The 19,458-nt window shown below is 41.5% G+C and overlaps 1 protein-coding gene across 2 annotated transcripts in view; it reads left to right on the plus strand.

The window, feature by feature from the left end:
- DTNBP1 (dystrobrevin binding protein 1) overlaps positions 1 to 19,458 on the plus strand; it is a 131,159-nt gene that overhangs the window by 31,568 nt on the left and 80,133 nt on the right. For both annotated transcript variants that reach the window (XM_019420062.2, XM_053904885.1), the window contains exons 5-6: positions 544 to 676; positions 12,188 to 12,320. In XM_019420062.2, the coding sequence (XP_019275607.1) occupies positions 544 to 676; positions 12,188 to 12,320 (266 nt within the window). The remainder of the gene's footprint in view (positions 1 to 543; positions 677 to 12,187; positions 12,321 to 19,458) is intronic.

Below are 19,458 nucleotides of genomic sequence, written 5' to 3' on the forward strand. Positions count from 1 at the left end.
GCCTCAATCATTCCTTCGTAGACAAGTACTGTTGACCTTACTTTATGCAGTACGTTCCTCTTTAAATGTAAATTGAATCCTATATATTATAAAGGCATCAAGGAGCTTTTCTGTTAAAAAAAAATTCCTTTTGTAAAGCAAATAATTACCCGGTAATTGTGTTTCGGGTTGTTTTTTGTTTTCCTTTTGGTTGTTAGTGTTGGTTTTTTGATTTATTTTTCTTCTAGATTTGGATTTTCAAATACGTAGTTTACTCAAAAGTAGGGTGTACTTAGAAGTGATTTCTGAGGTCATTTCTGAACTTTCTCTTCTCCGGGTAAAGATGCACGGAGACCAACAGTAATTTGAGGTTTTCTGCACTGAATATTAAGTTGGTTCTTTTCTAAGAAAGAAAACAACTTCAGTTTTCTTTAGGTTGTCCTGTTGTGGGACACCAGCAGAGGGGTTTTTAAAGCTAAAGTTGAGCAACTCTCATTGTGCTGACTGTCATTTCCTTGTGCCTGAAATCGGGTTTTGCTTTACTCTTGCTCCTCTGTGTTGCAGCTGGTGGACAGTGAGGTGGTTATGCTCTCCGCACACTGGGAGAAAAAGAAGACGAGCCTCGTCGAGTTACAGGAGCAGCTACAGCAGCTTCCAGGTCTAATAGCAGATTTAGAATCCATGGCAGCAAATCTGAGTAAGTGTTAACGTTTGTGTCTGTACATGACTTGTAGGAATGAAAATAATTTGGACAGAACTCAATATGAATTCAAAGCCTTCTAAGACTACATTACAGTCTTGGTCAACATGATTTTGTTTGGAAGAGAGTGAGTTATAGTTAATTTCATGTTCTGATTAACTGAGGATTAGGCAGGAAATGGTTTTAAAGTCTAGAAGTTATTTCTAAAATATATGCTAACCTTTTCTGCCTCAGTTCAGCTTAGGAAATATAATTTGTCGATTCTTAGAGTGACTCAGGGTTGTGTGTGACATCAGATCTCTGTTTAAAAGTATAAATGTATAAAGTAAAAGGGGTTATAGTGACTTGTTCTGGTTGTAGAATGTCCTCTAAAAGTCATTGCTTTAAAAATGAGGTCTTCTTAGAGCTTCGTATCTTCAAATAGGTTTTTTTCCCCTCCTTGAACACTTGAGAGATGAAAGAAATCCAGTTCAATGAGGGTATCTGTTTGGCTAAATCGATACCTTGTGGAAGTTTATATATTTATAATTATATATATAATTATAATTATAAATACATATAGTTTTCATCGTAATAAATTACACTCATATTCTTGATTTCTTGAGTTTATAATTTAAAAAATGCCTTTTTTCTTTGCCAGTGCCACATTTTAGGATAACACTGTGGCTCACTATTTTCTAACCAAGCTTAAGATCTTAGTGAAATGTAGGAGTAGGAGTATCTACATGGGAGATCAACTTCCTGGGGCAATAACCTGATCCAGTGTTGTAGGTAAGAAGGTGAGGATACCCTATCATCTCTCCTTGTTTTTCAGTATTTTCTTTTCTTAAGCAAAACAAAAATGATTTACAAAGCAAATCATTAGTAAACTTGACAACAGTTTTTTGTGTGTGGATAAAATGGACCCGAATGGTATTTAGAATGCCGTTGCTGGTAACCGTAGCTAACATTTATAGCACCTGTTCTACGTCAGACATTGGTAGGTGCTTTACAAACATTGTCTTTAATCCTTACGTGAAACCTTTGAAAGTAGCTATTATTATCCCATTTGACAGCTAAGGAAAGTAAGACTTGGAGAGACTCTGGCTCACTCAGGGTCACACAGTTCGATGAGATGTGGATGCAGGATCCCCGTCACAGCGATGACGCCCTCAGTGGGGATGACAGTTCGGAAGCTGTCAGTAGCCTCTTGGACTGACTATTCTTAAGTCTCTGGCTGTTACAGAGCTCTTCTGGTGGTGGTGTTTTGTGATTTCCGAAGGCAGGGCATGAAAAAGCAATTCTGGGTCTTAAGAGAAATGTCAAATAGCTGTGGTTGCCCTCTGCCTGACTTCCCTCTTGTGGGGATAGTAATGATCCTTGTCTGGCCTTTGATGGCTGACTATGGAAATAGTCTCCAAGATATTTGGAATTTTCTTCTTAGCCACTTTCTTTTGGCTTATCTTCCTGTATCTAACAGAGTCATTTGCTGTATATTGCTTGTGTGTATGTCTTTGCAGATAGGATAACCTCCCTTCTTTTTTTCCTAGCTGGGAGTACATTCTGTTTATAGATGTTCTTTGTTCGATAGCACTTTCCTGATTAAATGCATTCTGCTGCAATTCTAATTATTCTTGTAGTTAATTCTGCTTGGGAAATGCAGTTTATAGGCGCCTTTCTTAAAATAGAATATACAGGCATACCTCAGACATTGTGGGTTTGGTTCCAGACCACCGCAATAAAGCAGATATTGTAATAAAATGAGTCAAATGAATTTTTTGGTTTCCCAGTGTATATAAAAGTTATGTTTTACACTACACTATAGTCTATTAAGTGTGAAATAGCCTCATGTCTAAAAAAATAGCGTATGTACTTTAATTAAAAAATACTTTTGCTAAAATATGCCAACCATCACCTGGGCTTTAAGTGAGTCATATTCTTTCTGGTGGCTCTTGCCTCCATGTTGATGGTCAGGTTGGTGCCTGCTGAAGGTGGGGTGGCTGTGGCAAGTTCTTAAAATAAGACAGTAATGAAGTTTGCGGCATTGATTGGCTCTTCCTTTCATGAATGATTTCTCAGTAGCAGGTGATGCCGTTTGATAGCCTTTCACCCACAATAGAACTTCTTTCAGAACTGGAGTCCGTCCGCTCAGACCCTGCCGCTGCTTGATCAGCTAGGTTTATGTGACATTCTACATCTTCTGTTGTCCTTTCGACAGTCTTCCCAGCGTCGTCCCCGGGAGTAGATTCCAGCTCGAGAAACAGCTTTCGTTGCTCATCCATAAGAAGCATCTCCTCGTCAGGTTTTATGGAGGTGGCGGCCGTTCAGTCCCATCTTCAGGTTCCACTGCTAATTTCAGTTCTCTTGCTTTTTCTCCCACATCTGCAGTTACTTCCCGTACAGATGGCTTGAACTGCTCCAAGTCTTCCATCAGGGTTGGAGTTACTTTCTTCCAAACTCTTGTTCATGTTGATATTTTGACCTCTTCCTATGAATCATGAATGTTCTTAGTGGAACCTGGAAAGGTGACTTCTTTGTTGAAGATTTCCAATTTTCTTTGCCCAGGTCCATCAGAAGAATCACTATCTATGGCAGCTACAGCCTTGTGAAATGGATTCCTTAAATACTAAGACTTGAAGGCCACAATGACTCCTTGATCCATGGGCTGCAGAATGGGTGTTGTGTCAGCAGCATGAAAACAGTGCTAATCCCCTTGTCCACCTCCATCTGAGCTCTTGGGTGACCAGGTACATGGTCAATGAGCAGTAATATTTTGAAAGGAATCTTTTTTCCTGAGCAGTAGGTCTCCACAGGGGGCTTAAAATATTCAGCAAACCATGTGGTAAACAGATTTGCTCTCATCCAGGCTTCACTGTTCCCTTTAGAGAGCCCAGGCAGAGTAGATCTAGCGTAATTCTTAAGGGCCCTAGGAGTTTTGCTGTGGACTGGCTTCAGCTTAGAGTCAGCAGCTGCATTACCCCTAACAAGAGAGTCAGCCTGTGCTTTGAAGCCGGGCATTGACTTCTGTCCAGCTCTGAAAGTCCTAGATGGCAGCATCTTCCAATTGAAGGCTGTTTTGTCTACACTGAAAATCTGTTGGTTAGTGTAGCCACCTTCATTAACTACCTTAGTTGGACCTTCTGGAGAACTTGCTGAGCTTCCAGTCAGCACTATCGGGTTCACTTTGCTCTTTTGTGTCGTGGAGACGACTGCTTTCCTTAAACCTCACGAACCAACCTCTGCCGGCTTCAGATGTTCCTTCTGCAGCTTCCTCACCTCTCTCAGCCTTCATAGACCTGAAGAGAGTCAGCGCCTGGTTCTGAATTAGGCTTTGGCTTAAGGCGTGCTGTGGCTGATTCGATCTGTCCAGACCACTAAAACTTTCTCCATGTGGGCAATAAGACCATTTGACTTTTTTGTCGTTCATGGCTTCATTAGAGTAGCACTTTTCATTTCCTTTGAGAACTTTTTCTTTGCATTCACAACTTGGCTGACTGCTTGGTGCAAGAGGCCTAGCTTTCAGCCTGTCTCAGCTTTTGGCATGCCATCTTCACTCAGCTTAATCATTTCTAGCTTTTTAAAAAAAAAAAAAATTTTTTTCTTTAACGTTTATTCATTTTTGAGACACAGAGACAGAGAGCAACGGGGGAGGGGCAGGGAGGGGCAGGGAGAGAGGGGGAGACATGGAATCCGAATCAGGCTCCAGGCTCTGAGCTGTCAGCCCAGAGCCCGATGCGGGGCTTGAACCCACAGACCGCGAGATCATGACCTGTAGCTTTTGATTTAAAGCGAGAGATGTGTGAGTCTTTCCTTTCACTGAAACGCTTAGAGGCCATTGTGCAGTTGCTAATTGGCCTCATTTCAGTATTGTTGTTTCTCAGGGAATAGGGAGGCTCCAAGGGAGGGGGAGAGATAGGGGATTGGCCGGTTGGTGGAACAGTCAAAACACACACGACATTTGTCAGTTAGTTCAGTTAGGTGCGCCGTCATCATGAGTGTGGTTCGTGGCGTCCCAGAACGATGATAATAGTAACATCGAAGATTATTGATCACAGATCACCCACAATAATCATAAAAAAGTTTGAAATATGACGAGAAGTGCCAAAATGTGACATGAACACATGAAGTGAGCAAATGCAGTTGGAGAATCAGCACCAGTAAACTTGCTCAAAGCAGGGTTGCCACAGACTTTGAGTTTGTACAAACTCAAAAAGCACAGTACCTGCAAAGCACAACAAAGTGAAGCTCAATAAAACACGCGGTGCTTGCATTGAGGTCTTCTTGAAGAGGGAATTCTGTTTGCTTAGAAGATGCCTCTGGGGGCGCCTGGGTGGCTCAGTCGGTTGAGCGGCCAACTTCGGCTCAGGTCATGATCTCACAGTTTGTGAGTTCGAGCCGCGCGTCGGGCTCTGTGCTGACAGCTCGGAGCCTGGAGCCTGCTTCAGAGTCTGTGTCTCCCTCTCTCTCTGACCTTCCCCCGTTCATGCTGTGTCTCTCTCTGTCTCAAACATAAATAAACCTTAAAAAATTTTTTAAAAAGAAGATACCTCTGAAGTCTGGCTGGTTGGTTTTTATACATACTGCTAGTCTGAATTACCATTAGCATTTGAAGCATGCTGTCTTTGGTTTTTACTATATTGCTGTTTTTTGTCTGATATTGATCCTTAGTAATGAACGAGTAACTGTAGCACAGATCGCTGGTCAAATCTGGGAGTTCAGAGGCCTAGTATTTGTTGGCCTAGAATTGTTGGCCACAGAGAGTGTTTTGAAATTGAGACTTTTAGATAAGTAACTTAAACTTCTTGGAATGGGTGCTGATACTCTTTACAATAGGAAAATATCTTAAAGCCAGATTTGGTGGGCAGAGTCGTGTAAACATGTATCTAGATCATTAAGGTATTTTATGAAGTCATTTTAAGGAGTTTATGTATCATTCTTAGATATTGGAAACACTGCTGTAAATGTTTGCTCATGTTACTGGATTCTTTTATTTTTTGGTAGCCTCAAAAAAGTAAAATATCTCTTACCACCTGAACACTTTGATATGTTACAAAGCTTAAATAGTTAAGCAATAGTAAAAAAGTTTTAAAAACTAAGAAGGACTAACTGACCTGTATACAGTCACAGGATTCCCCTAACTTCTTTGAACCTTGTGCTTTGTTGCTGTCAGATCTAACATCACATCCAACCAGTCCCTCCATCTTCCAGGCCACACAGCACTTTTAGTCTTGCTTTGCTTTCTAGGGCATCTAGAGATGCTTATTACAGAGTAACAGATTTACATGATGTGAGAGATTTGAACCTTTGATGATGCTTTTAGCTCCCTTATCCTATTGCTTAATACATACGACTTCTGATTACATGATCCCTTGGGAATTGTGAAGTAAGAATGGATAATTCCTTTTTTTCTTTTTTCAAATGGATTATGATCCCTTCATCTTACATAAGCCTGTGTAATAGATAATTACTGGTAGTTTGTCATTTAAAAAGGAAATGATAAATACTGGGAACTGGAAAATAACAGTTGTGGACTAGTCTCAGACCTAGGTTTGGATCCCAGTTTTGCAACTTCCTGTGAGACCCCATGCAGGTTTCTTGGCTGCTCCAAGCTTGCTTCTTTGTCTGCAGAAAGAGAATGAGAGTACCTGCCTCCGAGGGCAGTCGGAGGGTTGAATGAGATGACAGGTGTAAATATAGCACTCCACTCCATGCTTAGCACCAATGTGGCTTCTACTGTGAGCCATGGGCTCTTTGTAGGCTCTGGGAATACAGCACTGACCAACACTGGGTGCCCCCCATCGAGATGCTGACTTTCTAGGGGCGCCTGGGTGGCTTAGTCGGCTAAGCGTCCAACTCTTGATTTTGGATCAGGCCGTGATCTCATGGCTCATGGGATCAAGCCCTGAGTTGGTCTGTGTGCTGATAGCACGGAGCCTGCTTGGGATTCTCTCTCTGCCCCCCGTCCCTACCCTGCTCGTGCTTTCTCTCTCTAAATAAATAAATAAACATTAAAAAAGAAAAGATACTGACGTTCTAGCGGAAGTCTCTCTCTAGCCTTTGAATTTACAAAACCCCTGTTCTTTGACAGAAGGGTTTGGATAGATGTTATGCAATTTAGCTTGTCCTGTAAAACTATGTAGAATGCAGTCACAGCATGAAATGTGTTGATGAACAGGGTAGCATTCTGAACATTGAGAGATCGTGTATAAGGAGACAAATGGAATGTTGTCAACCAGATTCTGTACACGTTCTTCTTCTGAAATAACCACAGCATGCCTTTTATCCTAAAACTGGTAAAATGTTTGAAAAGTATTTGTTGAATTCTCTTGAACTTCCACTAGAGGGAAGCCTAACCCTATTCCTTTATTGAAGTTTAAAATGTTAAGGGCTCGTCTGAGTTTTCACTGTTGCTTAGTTTATTTTCAGTGACCTACTTTGAAAAGACTGTTCTCGTCATCCAGAAGAATTTGTGAATTCTTCGATAACGAAGTGCTGTAAGAGAGTGACAGCCATATACTGAGCTTCTGTCTTTCTTTTGCTCCGACCTAACCTGATAACGTTGTTTTGCTTTCTTTTTACAAGTTGAGAGGGCGTCTGGCAGGGAGACTGGCACAGCTGAAAGTGTTCCGTGAACTAGATTATTTTATTGTTCAGGTTATTTCTGAGATTAGACCGATCAAGAGGCGTATTAACTCTCTTCAGACACCTTTTCATGTACTACAGAGACCTCGTTTGTTCCATAATGGCTTTTGCAAATTAATGCACTTTTTAAAGTTCCTCGTTACCATACTGTCACTGCCGTATTATCTTAGTACATAAAAGAGTAATGGAAGCATTTGAAGAATCTTTCAAGTCTTTTAGTACCTGGCCTCTGTGACCTCTGGGTTTGCAACCAAAGGAGATTTCTTTCTTCCTTGAGGCTAATTAGTGTGTTAGAAAAGTAATCACTAAGTATGAAATCATTTTAGTGTGCCAGCCCATTCTTTGTATATCAGTGGTTCTGCTGCAGATAATACGTATTTGAGACAAATGGCACAAAGAAAAATTCCAAAGAGAATCGCTCTTCCTCTGGGACCATCTCCCCACAAAGATTTGTGAAGCTCTTTCCTGCACAGCTGTCAGGCATTCCCACATGGCTTTTCACAATAAAACTCCACCTATCTTTTCCACTGATCACTAAGTGAGACATATGCTGTTGTTACAGTGAGCAAAACGGTCAAGTCTGAGCTTCTTGTCGAGGTATGTTTGTGTCTGTGGAGGCCTGCTTGTGTTTTTATGTATACACGTTCCCTATGTGATTCATTTCGTAATGGGAAATGAGAAGGCTGTGACAGGGGCGTTCAACTTCTGCCATTTAGGTGTAGTATACGATATTCAGAGGACATCATCCTGTATATGCTTGTCATTATCACTTAAAGGGTTTTTTTTTAAAGTTTTTAATTGATTTTTGTCAGTACAGTGGATCTATGTTTGATTACTGATTTCAAGCCTGTTAAGAATTAAAATGGAAAATTCCCATTGCTTCTACTGTTGTAGCTCACTGATTTGGGCCTTATGTGACATACTGATGACAAAGTGTCATCGTGTTGTCTAATGTTTTCTAAGTACTCTGCCCATGTTTAATTTATTCTTTTTACAAAATTTAGCATAGCCTTCTAATATTTAAGTTAGAGGAACATGAATCATGCATTTGCTTTTTTGGTTATTATTTTATGTTTTGGGGGGATAGAATCATTCTTAGTTGAATTTGGTTTATATCCTTTGTATTAGGGGATACAAAGATACAAACATATAATTATTACCCGTAAGGCCCTCACTGATTCCTGAGAGAGAGGTTAGTACACAAATGGTTGTATAATATCGGAACATAAGTTCTGTGTAAGGGTCAAAGATGTGTGGAAGCTCAGAGGGAGAGAGAGCCCTGCAGCCCAGAGGAGGAGTAGCAGCACCTCCTCCCCCGCCCCGGACCCCCCAGCCTGCAAGGGGAGCACGAGGTTGGGCAGTAGAGACAAGCAGAGGCATCTCAGGGGGACAGGTGGAGTCAGCGAGACAGGAATATGAACGACTCATCTTGGAGTGATGAGTGGTCCTGAAGGTAAGAAGTGCTGAGACTGGAAAAGTAGGTTGTGGCCCCGGGAGGGGTGGGGTTATAGATTTCCGGCTACTAAGTTAAGGAGTTAAACTGGATTCTTAAAGCACTCGGGAGCCTTTAACTTTCCAAAGGAGAGAACATAAATATGGATTTGATGGTAGCAATAAAATGGCCCCTGAGTCTCCCAAGTATTCTAGATCTAGATTTGCCATTCAGAAACATAACGACAGGATGCTGTCATCCAATTAGGAAGGACATATGGTTTGTTTGTTTCTTATATAGTAGTTCCAGGTTGGTACTAAATCAGTCACATGTTTCGCTTGGTCGCTATTTTATTAACCCAAGTATGACCTGGGGTGTCAAGTTTCATATGTATCTAGAAGAGAATTTCTCTCCATGAGAAATTAATTGGCCTGCCTGGGAATCAAGTCATTTCATTCAAGTTCCCAGCCTCATCAGCTCTATAGCCAACCAACAGAGCTAGACTCTAAATAGAAATTGCCAGCTGTCCCCCCTCCCCTCCAAAATTATATATATATATACACACACACACACACACATATATGTGTGTATATATATATATATATATATATATATATATATCTTCAAATATAGAATAATTATTGCTTCCATTACTTATTTTCTTTTTAGCAAAATCATTTGAAATTCAGTCCTCCTCACTTAAAAGGGATCTTAAGTCTAACAACATGGTTTTGAGTATAATTTATAGGTATTTAAGTTTGCTAGAAAAAAATGAAACTTTTATTGATTTTTTTGGGGGGTCTTTTAGATCCATAGGTGTTTACAACATGATCATTACTGGTCTACAAAATTGCTAGTTTTGGGGCGCCTGGGTGGCGCAGTCGGTTGGGCGTCCGACTTCAGCCAGGTCACGATCTCGCAGTCCGTGAGTTCGAGCCCCGCGTCAGGCTCTGGGCTGATGGCTCAGAGCCTGGAGCCTGTTTCCGATTCTGTGTCTCCCTCTCTCTCTGCCCCTCCCCCGTTCATGCTCTGTCTCTCTCTGTCCCAAAAATAAATAAATGTTGAAAAAAAAAATTAAAAAAAAAATTGCTAGTTTTAAATGACCTTTGCAAAACTTAGCTAATTTTTATACATTTTTTTTCCCTGCATTTTTTATAGTCAGTTTTAAATTACTTACTGTCAAATGCTAAGTTAGGTATACTTTGTATTTATATTTATTTGTAAGTATACAGTATTTATATACTTTACCCCCCTGGACCTTTTTGACATCTTTGCAAGATGTGAGTTGTTAGCCCTTTTTTCACTGATGAGATGTCTCCCCTCATCTGTCAGGAGCAGAGCTGGGTTTCCAAGCTATGCTTCAAAGCCCTACTCCTGACCGGTCCCCTGTAAGCTAAGGATGACAAGGTAACGTGCACGATGCTGCAGGAACCGAGTAGCTTAGAGTTAAATGGATTCCATATTAAATTTAATTATTCTAGTTCTTATCACTAATCAAAGTGAAATAGCCGTTTAAATAATCCTATTAGCTATGATCCCCTTTTAAGACCCTGTCAAACTGGTTATAACAGAATGAGCTGAATATTGCTTCTTCAGGGCCAGTAGTACCAGCTCTGACACTAAGGCTCCTATTAATTTTTCCATTTAGTGTAATAACAGAAAATAATCTAAACAGCAATGAATATAATAACATTATTTTGCTTGTTTTCCCCCCGTAAATTCACTATGTACTGTTCAAATCATTATTGAAAATCTCAGACTCAATTCCTCATTGATTGACACTTAGAGTTTGCATATTGTTCGAGGGAAGGCTTTCCATAATCATATATATTAACAGTCTTTTGTAGCCCCTGAAGATACATTCAAAACTGTTATGAACTGCATTATCATCAGCCCTTTGCAGACTTCCCAGTGCTTGACAGTGTATCAATATAAGTCAGTACCTAAAATGTCTTTGAAGAGGAGTGCTAAACTGTCATCATGTTTGTACTTTTCGGTAACATTTTATTTTCCACCCCAAATCCGTGTCTTTAAGCCCTAAGCCTTACCAAATAGAAGAGGAGGGAGGCTTTATAGATAGCATAGATATTTAGTCAGATCTTTGGATCAAAGATTAATGACACAAACAGGCCAAAATTTGCATCCTAATAAACCTAGAACTGCAAGTTGAAATTTGAGGAGTTTGCTTCCAACCCAGATGCCCACAAAGCTTATTTGGAAAGTCCTCAAAGTCTAGTGGCTGCGTGAAGGAGTTCGATGCACAGAAATTATAACTGGAGAGCGGCACAGCCAGCTTACTCCTTGTCTGCTGCCCCTTGCCTTCCCCACTGGGCGGCTGTGACTTCCAGATTTGGGAGTCGGTCTCTTGCTGGACCTTTCCCTCACTCTTCGTCATCTGTGTTAGAGGCCACTCTTTTGAGTTTCCCGAGCATCGCATGCCTCGCTCTGCCAGGCCGTGTTGTCTCTGGCAGAGACATATGGCATATGTCTCCCCTCTACTTTAAGCTCGAGGGGCACAAGGACTGTCTTTTTCATCTCTGTATCCCAGGATCTGGCGCATGTAGTATTTGGTAAGTGGCCGCAGTGCTGTTTGGGTTCTAACATCTTTGACGTCTAAAACTTCTCTGCTGTCTGAGAAGACAACCGGATTCTCCCTTCTGCAGCTATGAAGTCTTGGTTCACTTGGTCCCCTATCAATTCAAAATGACTGTTGTGTAAGAGAGACTCGGTTCTGATTCCCAACTGCCCTTCAGTAGCTAGGTGACCTTGTGCAAGGCGGTGAATTAATTTCTGCAGACTTTGGTCTTGAATCTTTTAAATGAAGGATGTGACTGCATAATCTCCATGTTCCAGTGAAGCGGAGAGCTCTGTGGCCTTAGAGGCACAGTAGAGACCGGTGGACTGGTGGGCAGAGTTGTCTCTTCCCCACCACCCGCAACCTGTGCTTACTGAGCACCTGTCCCTTCTCTGCCGTGACTTGTGAAGATTGACGTATATCATTTGCCAAGGCAAAACAAGTGCTCTGCTCACGTAACTTAGAATCTCAAATTTTAAATCACGCTTGGTATAATTTGTGTTAATTCTAATTTGCCATATTCTCATTTGAAAATTGATCATTCACATGTGGTAGATGGGATCATTAGGATATCACATGAGATTAATCACAATGCTCTGTTGCCTCCTCATCCTGGTTAATAGCGTATTTAAAGTGTGTTGGAAAATTACGTCTTGGAAATGAAATCTAAAAAGAAGCTCCAGACAATTTGAAGTGTATTTTAAAGTGGGTCAGTGTGTTTTATTTTGCTTCAAGAAAGCTTAATAAAGAATCTTAAATAAAGGCAAACCAATTTCAGCTTTTAACTTTTGGACATTTTTTTCTTTCTTTTCTCCATGATCGAGGATTCTGATTGTTTTTGTTTTTGTTTTTGTTTTATTTGGACCTTATGTACTTTCAGCTCACTTAGAGGCTAGCTTTGAGGAAGTAGAAGACCACCTGCTGAATCTGGAGAATTTATGTGGACAGTGTGAATTAGAAAGATACAAACATATGCAGTCCCAACAATTGGAAAGTTACAAGAAAAAGAAGAGGTGAGTTTGCAAAATTGGTCAACAGTATTCATTTTACGTGCTGTTCTTTGTAAGTTTGGGCTGATGAAAGACAAAGGTCGCAACTTGTAAAGCTCATTAATAAGCTTTCCAGAACATGACATATACATACATATGAATTTTGGTACCCCTGTCTGTTGCCATTTTATGGAGATGAGCTCTGGAAAGCTAAGGATAGGATAATTGGGGCGCCTGGGTGGCTCAGTCGGTTAAGTGGCCAACTCTTGATTTCGCCTCAGGTCACGATCTCACGGGTTCTTGAGTTCGAGCCCCGCATCAGGTTCTGCTCTGACGTTGTGTGGAGCCTGCCTCAGATCCTCTGTCTCCCCTCTCTCTGCCCCTCGCCCCCTCAAAAATAATAAATAAACGTTAACAAAATTAAAAAATTAGAGGGGAGCAGAGCAACAGGCAAAGCTTTCCCAGAAAGCAGGAGCCCTGACCTCATTTTCTCCCAGTGGCATATCTGGAACTGCCTTTTTCCTTTTCTTTCTTTTCTCCTCCTTTATTATTAGAGCAGGAAGAAAAGGAATCAGAGCCCAGGCTGTGGAAGGAGATTCGTTGGGTTTGAATCTCTGCTTTGTCACGTTCTGGCTGTGAGACCTGAAGCAAGTTATTTGATCTCTTAGCCTCGATGTCACCAGCTTGTAGTGAGGATAATAATATACCAGCTTCATTGGGTTCTTGTGAGGATTAAATGAGGTAGTAGTTATCAAGTGCAGAAAGTGCTCTGTAAGTATTAGTTATAATCAGGATTGTTGTCGTTGGGCTGATGTGAACTAGATGCAGGAGAGAAGCCCCAGGGTGACAGCTTGTGGAACCAGCTACGGCGTCCCATGCAGTGCCACCTGGGATAGGGTTGGAAGGTCCACGGGCAGTCCACGGTAGCCGACAAGAGTGCCCGAGACAGTCCGCCGTCTGCCCTGTGCAGAGCGAGGAGTGGAGCTTTGAGGGGGTTTGTGATAGATGCAAGGAGACAGAAGTCATGGGGTTGGAGTCAGGCTTAGGTCGAGGAGCAGACATAGAGGGAAAGGGAGAAAGATGGGTTAGGCAGAGCACCCTATTGATTTTAAGATTATTGATAAATTGAGGGGTGCCTGGGTGGCTCAGTCGGTTGAGCGTCCGACTTCGGCTCGGGTCACGATCTCATAGCTCGTGAGTTCGAGCCCCGCATCGGGCTCTGTGCTAACAGCTCGGAGCCTGGAGCCTGCTTCGGATTTTGTCTCTCTCTCTGTGCCTCTAACCCACTCGCATCCTGTCTCTGTCTCTCTCAAAAATAAACAAACATTTAAAAAAAACACTTAAAAGGTTATTAATAAATGGAGTAGTTCTGGATCTAGGGTGTGGTGATTATAGGAGGAGGGCGTTGTTGACACCCACAGCAAGTGCTGTTCACTGGAGTGCAGGAAGTAAGAAGGGGAAGCTAATATATAGGCACCGTAGATTATCACACTGATGTCATGGTTTTCTAGAATAATGCCAAGGGATAGAGCAGAGATGAAAACTGAGTATTCAGAAATTTTCAGTCAGGTCCTTGTGTTCCATCCTAGGGATGGGTCTTAAGTGTTACTGAACCATAAGGATCACCTGGGTGGTGTTTAAAATGGAGACTCCTGGACTCCATCATTGGACCGTCCCAGTGCCAAAGGAAATTCCAGCGGTTTTGCTGTAGACAAGCATTCCAGGTGATTCTGATATGCGCACTTCAGGGAGAGACCTTTTGAGAGACAACCAGGAGGAGGTGGGATTGGGTTGTGTGCAAGCTCTAAATGGAAGAGCTTCAAAAGGAGCTGCGGGGGGGGGGGGGGGCTGTGAATAAAATTGTTTGCAGAAATTTGTAAGTGTATGAATTTTTCTGGAGGTGCTTTCTGTAAATTGCATTTGCCTACATAGATTACCAGAGTGTAGGTGGCAGCATTGAGTATGGAGTCCTTGTCAGAGAAGCGACTTGGGAAGGAGTGGGTGAGTACTGGGACCCAGGGGGTTTCAGACCGAAGCACTGGGGCAGGAGAGATGAAGAACTTTCCCTCAAGAACAATAGAGCAGGGGCGCCTGGGTGGCTCAGTCAGTTGAGCGTCCGGCTTCGGCTCAGGTCATGATCTCTCAGTTTGTGAGTTCGAGCCCCGCGTCGGGCTCTGTGCTGACAGCTCGGAGCCTGGAGCCTGCTTCGGATTCTGTGTCACCCTCTCTGTCTGCTCCTCCCCCACTCGTGCTCTGTCTCTCTCCCTCTCTCAAAAATAAATAAACATTAAAAAAAATTTAAAAAAAAACCACAATGGAGCAGAGTTAGAGATGGTTCAGCTGGTCTACCATTTTAAATGGAAAAGTAGGGAAATACTCTGTTGTGAGGATGTTAATCATATAACTTAAGTTTATTTATAACACAGGTTTCAAGGAGCCTGGTAGGAAGGCTTAGAATTTTGAAAGGACATTTTTGTTGGAAGTTGGGCAGTTTGGGTGCGGGTCATGTGACCCTAGGAGTTACATGGCTTCTCCATCTGTCAAATGGGGAAAACAATAGGACATTATAGGGTTATTTTAAGGATTCAGTTGGTGTAGTGCTTAGAATAGTGCTTGGCACACGGTAGGTGCTATGTCGGGTGGCCAGTGCTGGCTGACTTATAGGAGTACTTGTTCAACTGTGAATAGAAGGGTATTCCGTATTTTTACGCCGTTATGTTTTGTAGCTACTTGAGCACAAGAATTATATGAGCATTGTGGTTTTTCTATCCATATGCATTATGATTATTTGAAACACCTTATGTGATACTTTAATATGTAAAATTAAATTTCAGGTTTTCCTAAGTTGGTTAGACAGAAAAAAGTAATACAATGTGGAACAATGAGATTTTATATCATTCTTTTCTTCACTTCCACCCAGTGACTTAAATATATTTTAATTAATGCATTCTAATTTATATATTATAAAACGAAAATTAACTTTAGTGTTTGGAGAGCAGCATCGCCTGTCATTTAAGTGAAAGCCAAAGTGCACTGAACAGGTACATTTCACGTAATTGAAATGACAGAGTATTCGTCTTTCAAGAGGTAGAATTGTGTAGTACCAAGAGTGTGAGAGGACCCAAGTCCTGACTTCCGTCAGTTACCAGCTTGGGCGCAAGCCATTCTTCCTTTTGTGTGTTATCCTGTTGTAAAGCTTTCCTTAATCTGGAACCTTCTTGATTAGCGTCGGAAAGCCTTCTAAACAAAAATTACCTCTTTTTAATAAACTTAGATGTGATAAACAGATCCGTTGGTAAGCGCCTGTTACTCTGAAATACCTAGGAAAAAATAGCCTGGCTATGAGGACTCCAGTTTATAATTAGTGGCTTGAAATCTACAGGTAAAATAATGGTAAATATTTCATACTCTGACAGGCCAAATTTTTAAAACTTATAAAATTTACTTTCTATTTCTCAAGGACAGCATCAAGTTAATGTAAAATGCCTTAACAGTTAAACCTGAGTTTTTTGGTGAGAAATTTCAAAGGTGAGAAGTTTAAATTAACTTGTACTTTGAGTTTCCGAGCCTTTGTCTAAAAAAAAAAATTATATATACAGGTATTTATCTGTTAATACTTAATAGTATCTTTATAAGATATCTATTAATAAGTGCCAAAGTATTTTGTATCTAATTGTCTAGTGACAGTGCCTTGTGATTTAAAGTCTTTTAATCCTGAAATGATGATTACTATGGCTTTAATTCAAAATTATTAACAGAAATACAGTTTGTTTTGGTTATTGTGGAAAGTTCTTGAAGATCTAAGCTTGAATTTCTCCTCTGCTATTTGCTGCCTGTATGACCTTTTGCACATGACTGATCTTTGGCTTTCCTATCTGTAGAGATAATGATCCTTTCTTGCAGGGTTATGGAAGGTAAGAGACAGTTTTGTTTTGTTTTAAGGGCCAAATAAAAGCCTTGCACATTTAACTCACAGAATCACTCATAATTCTCAATTCTAATTAACCTTCTAAATAAAATAGTGGAAATATTGAGTATGAAACATTGCTCAATACTATTTATAAACCGTAATCTTTCTGAAACCTTTAACCTATTTTAATAAGCATATAAAAGGATGAAGTCTTTTTTTCAAAGAAATTGTTTTTGAAGCAATATATGTAGTCAAGCTATATACACACAGACACACACATATGTATACCTAAATATATATAGTTGATTAATTCTTGGGTGTAGGATAAATAATTTGTTTGGATTGACAACACTGAGAAAGTAGAGCAGTTTTATTCAGTCAGAATTCAGGTTGATCAAAATCGTCTTTTAAATAACCATGTACAACATTTATTATTCAGAGATGTTTTATTTATATTTCAGCTTCTTGGTTACTTCAGTCTTGTATCAAGACTGGGAATATGATGAAGGCTGCCGTAATGACACCAAAGTAGTTTAAAATGATACAGAACATCCATGTAACACCATGGGTTGAACACAGTCACTTGTTTTCACTGTAACTTTACAGAAACTTTACTTTTTAAAGTTATAATTCACACGAACAGGAAGACTGTAAGAGGAAGTGGCAGCAGATAAGAGACGTTATCAACATTTTGGAAAACAGGAAGATAAATGAGGAGCAGTAGCTGACAGCGGGGCAGGGAAGGGTGTAGAAGGGCCCAGACGTGAAGCATCTGGTGTGTCCCATGGGATTCTAGAAGGGCTCACGAAATGAAGGCACCTGGAACCTTGTGTTGGAAGTACACATGTGGAGAAGATACCCCCCCCTCCTCTGCTCAGCCTCATGGTCACCCCAGCCCCAGCTCATCAAGCCACATAAGGTTGTTCCTGAGAGGCCCCAGACTTGAGTCTAGACATGTTTGAGGGCAGGTGGAGATACTGTTACAGTTGGCCCTTTAAACAACGTGGTGATGATGAGCGCCAAGCCCCCACACGGTTGAATACCCCTGTGTAACTTTTGACTCCCCCCAAACTTAACTGCTAATAGCCTACTGTTGACCAGAACCCTCACTGATAACATAAACGGTTGATTAACACCCATTTTGTATGTTATATGTGTTGTTATTTTTTTGAGAGAGATGACCCTGTGGCAAGCAGGGGAGGGCAAAGGGAGAGAGAGAGAATCCCAAGCAGACTCCACTCTCAGCTCGGAGCCTGAAGCCGGGGCTCCATCTCAGGAACTGTGAGATCGTGACCTGAGGAGAAATCAAGAGTCCAGTACTTAACCAACTGAGCCACCCGGGTGCCCCTGTTTGTAGGTATTCTATGCCGTATTCTTACAGTAAAGTAAATGACAGAAAAAAAATGTTACTAAGAAAGTCATAAGGGGGGCACCCGAGTGGCTCAGTCGGTTAAGGAGCCACTCTTATTTTCGGCTCAGGTCATGATCTCACGGTACAGGAGATCGAGCCCACCACCTTGGGCTCGGAGCTGGGTGTGGAGCCTGCTTAAGATTTCTCTGTTTCCCTCTCCCACTGCCTCTCTTCCTGCTTGTGCTCGTGCGCGCTCTCAAAATAAGTAAAGATTTTTTTAAAAAAATCATAAGGGAAGAGACATTTACAGTACTATACTGTGTTTATTTCCAAAAATAATCTGCGTATAAGTGGACCTGTGCCGTTCAAACCCGTGTTGTTTAGTGGTCAACTGAAAATTGAAAACAGAGAGGTCAAGTGAAAGTCTGCGTATCAAACGGTAGGGCTGTTTAGGCCTCTTTCCTCACTGGCTCCTAGAGCTCTGGGAGCCAAACTTTCATCCCCTGTGCAGATTATTGGAGGGCTCATCTGAGATACTGACCAGCCCAAGAGGAGAGACCTGCCCGTGTGGACGTTTGGGGGAGTGGTCTGATGAAACAGCAGGGTCCACACCTTGGCACCCTCCCGTGCTGAGCTCTGTACTTGTGTATGTGACTTCCAGTCGGCTTTGTCATGCTTCACTCTTCAGTATGAATGGACAGCTGAGGAAGAATATCCAAATGAGGAAAGCTTCCAGAGAGAGAAGGGGCAAAATAAATAGGAAATAAACTAATAATAGTTTATAATGCCTTGTAAGAGACCATTTTGCATTTATGAGACATGAACATGATGCTACAGAAAAGAAATAGAGAACAAGAAAGAGCTCTTAGAAATAAAATATATGATAGCAGAAGTATAGAATTTCAATTGAAGCATTGAGAGATAATGATCAGCCTCTGTGTAAGAGAATAGAAAAAAGGAAAAGCTGGGTGCCTGGGTGGCTCAGCCGGTTAAGCATTGGACTTTAGCTCAGGTCACGATCTCAGTTTGTGAGTTCAAGCCCTGCATCGGGCTGTGTGCTGTGTGGATCCCACTTTGGATCCTCTGTCCCCCCCTTTGCCTCTTCCTCACTCGTGCTCTCCCTCCCCCTCTCTCTCTCAAAAATAAATGAATTTTTGAAAATTGAAAAATACAGCAAGATAGGGGCACCTGGGTGGCTCAGTTGGTTAAGCTCTGACTTTGGCTCAGGTCATGATCTCATAGTCCGTGAGTTCGAGCCCCACACCGGGCTCTGTGCTGACAGCTCAGAGCCTGGAACCTGTTTCAGATTCTGTGTCTCTGTCTCTGTCTGCCCTTCCCCTGCTCGTGTGCGTGCGCGCGCTCTCTCTCTCTCTCTCTCTCTCTCTCTCTCTCAAAAATAAACATTAAGAAAAAAAAGAATTTAAAAATACAGCAAGAAAAGCTAAGAATGTGGAGAAAGTAGGAGAATTCCTGAGTCTCCTATCTTACTACTAGAAACTTCAGAAAGAAAGAGGGAAAAAGGCAAATTAACAAAGACCTAATACAACACAGTTCAGAACTGAATGCTATGAATGAGTTTGGAGGGACCCACCAAGTACCTGACAACATGAGTGGAAAAAGATCCATTGTCAATACATATTGTTATAAATTTCACTACAGTAGGAATAGAGATCATAAAAGCCTTCAGAGAAGGCTTAATATTAAGGTTCAGGAATCAAAAGGAACTTCAGCTTTTCAGCAGCGCCCCCAGAACTGGAAAATGATTTTCACTTCATATTTACTTCGCGACATTAGAGCAAGGAAATGTTCATTTCCAGGCGGACAAGGACTCAGATTTCGCTCGTGCGCACGCTGTATCAGGAAACTACGGGAGGACGTGCTCCACCGACAAGGGAGTACAA

Source organism: Panthera pardus, unplaced genomic scaffold (genome assembly GCF_024362965.1).
Source record: "Panthera pardus isolate Hobbes unplaced genomic scaffold, ASM2436296v1 HiC_scaffold_17, whole genome shotgun sequence".
Classification (NCBI taxonomy): Eukaryota; Metazoa; Chordata; class Mammalia; order Carnivora; family Felidae; genus Panthera; species Panthera pardus.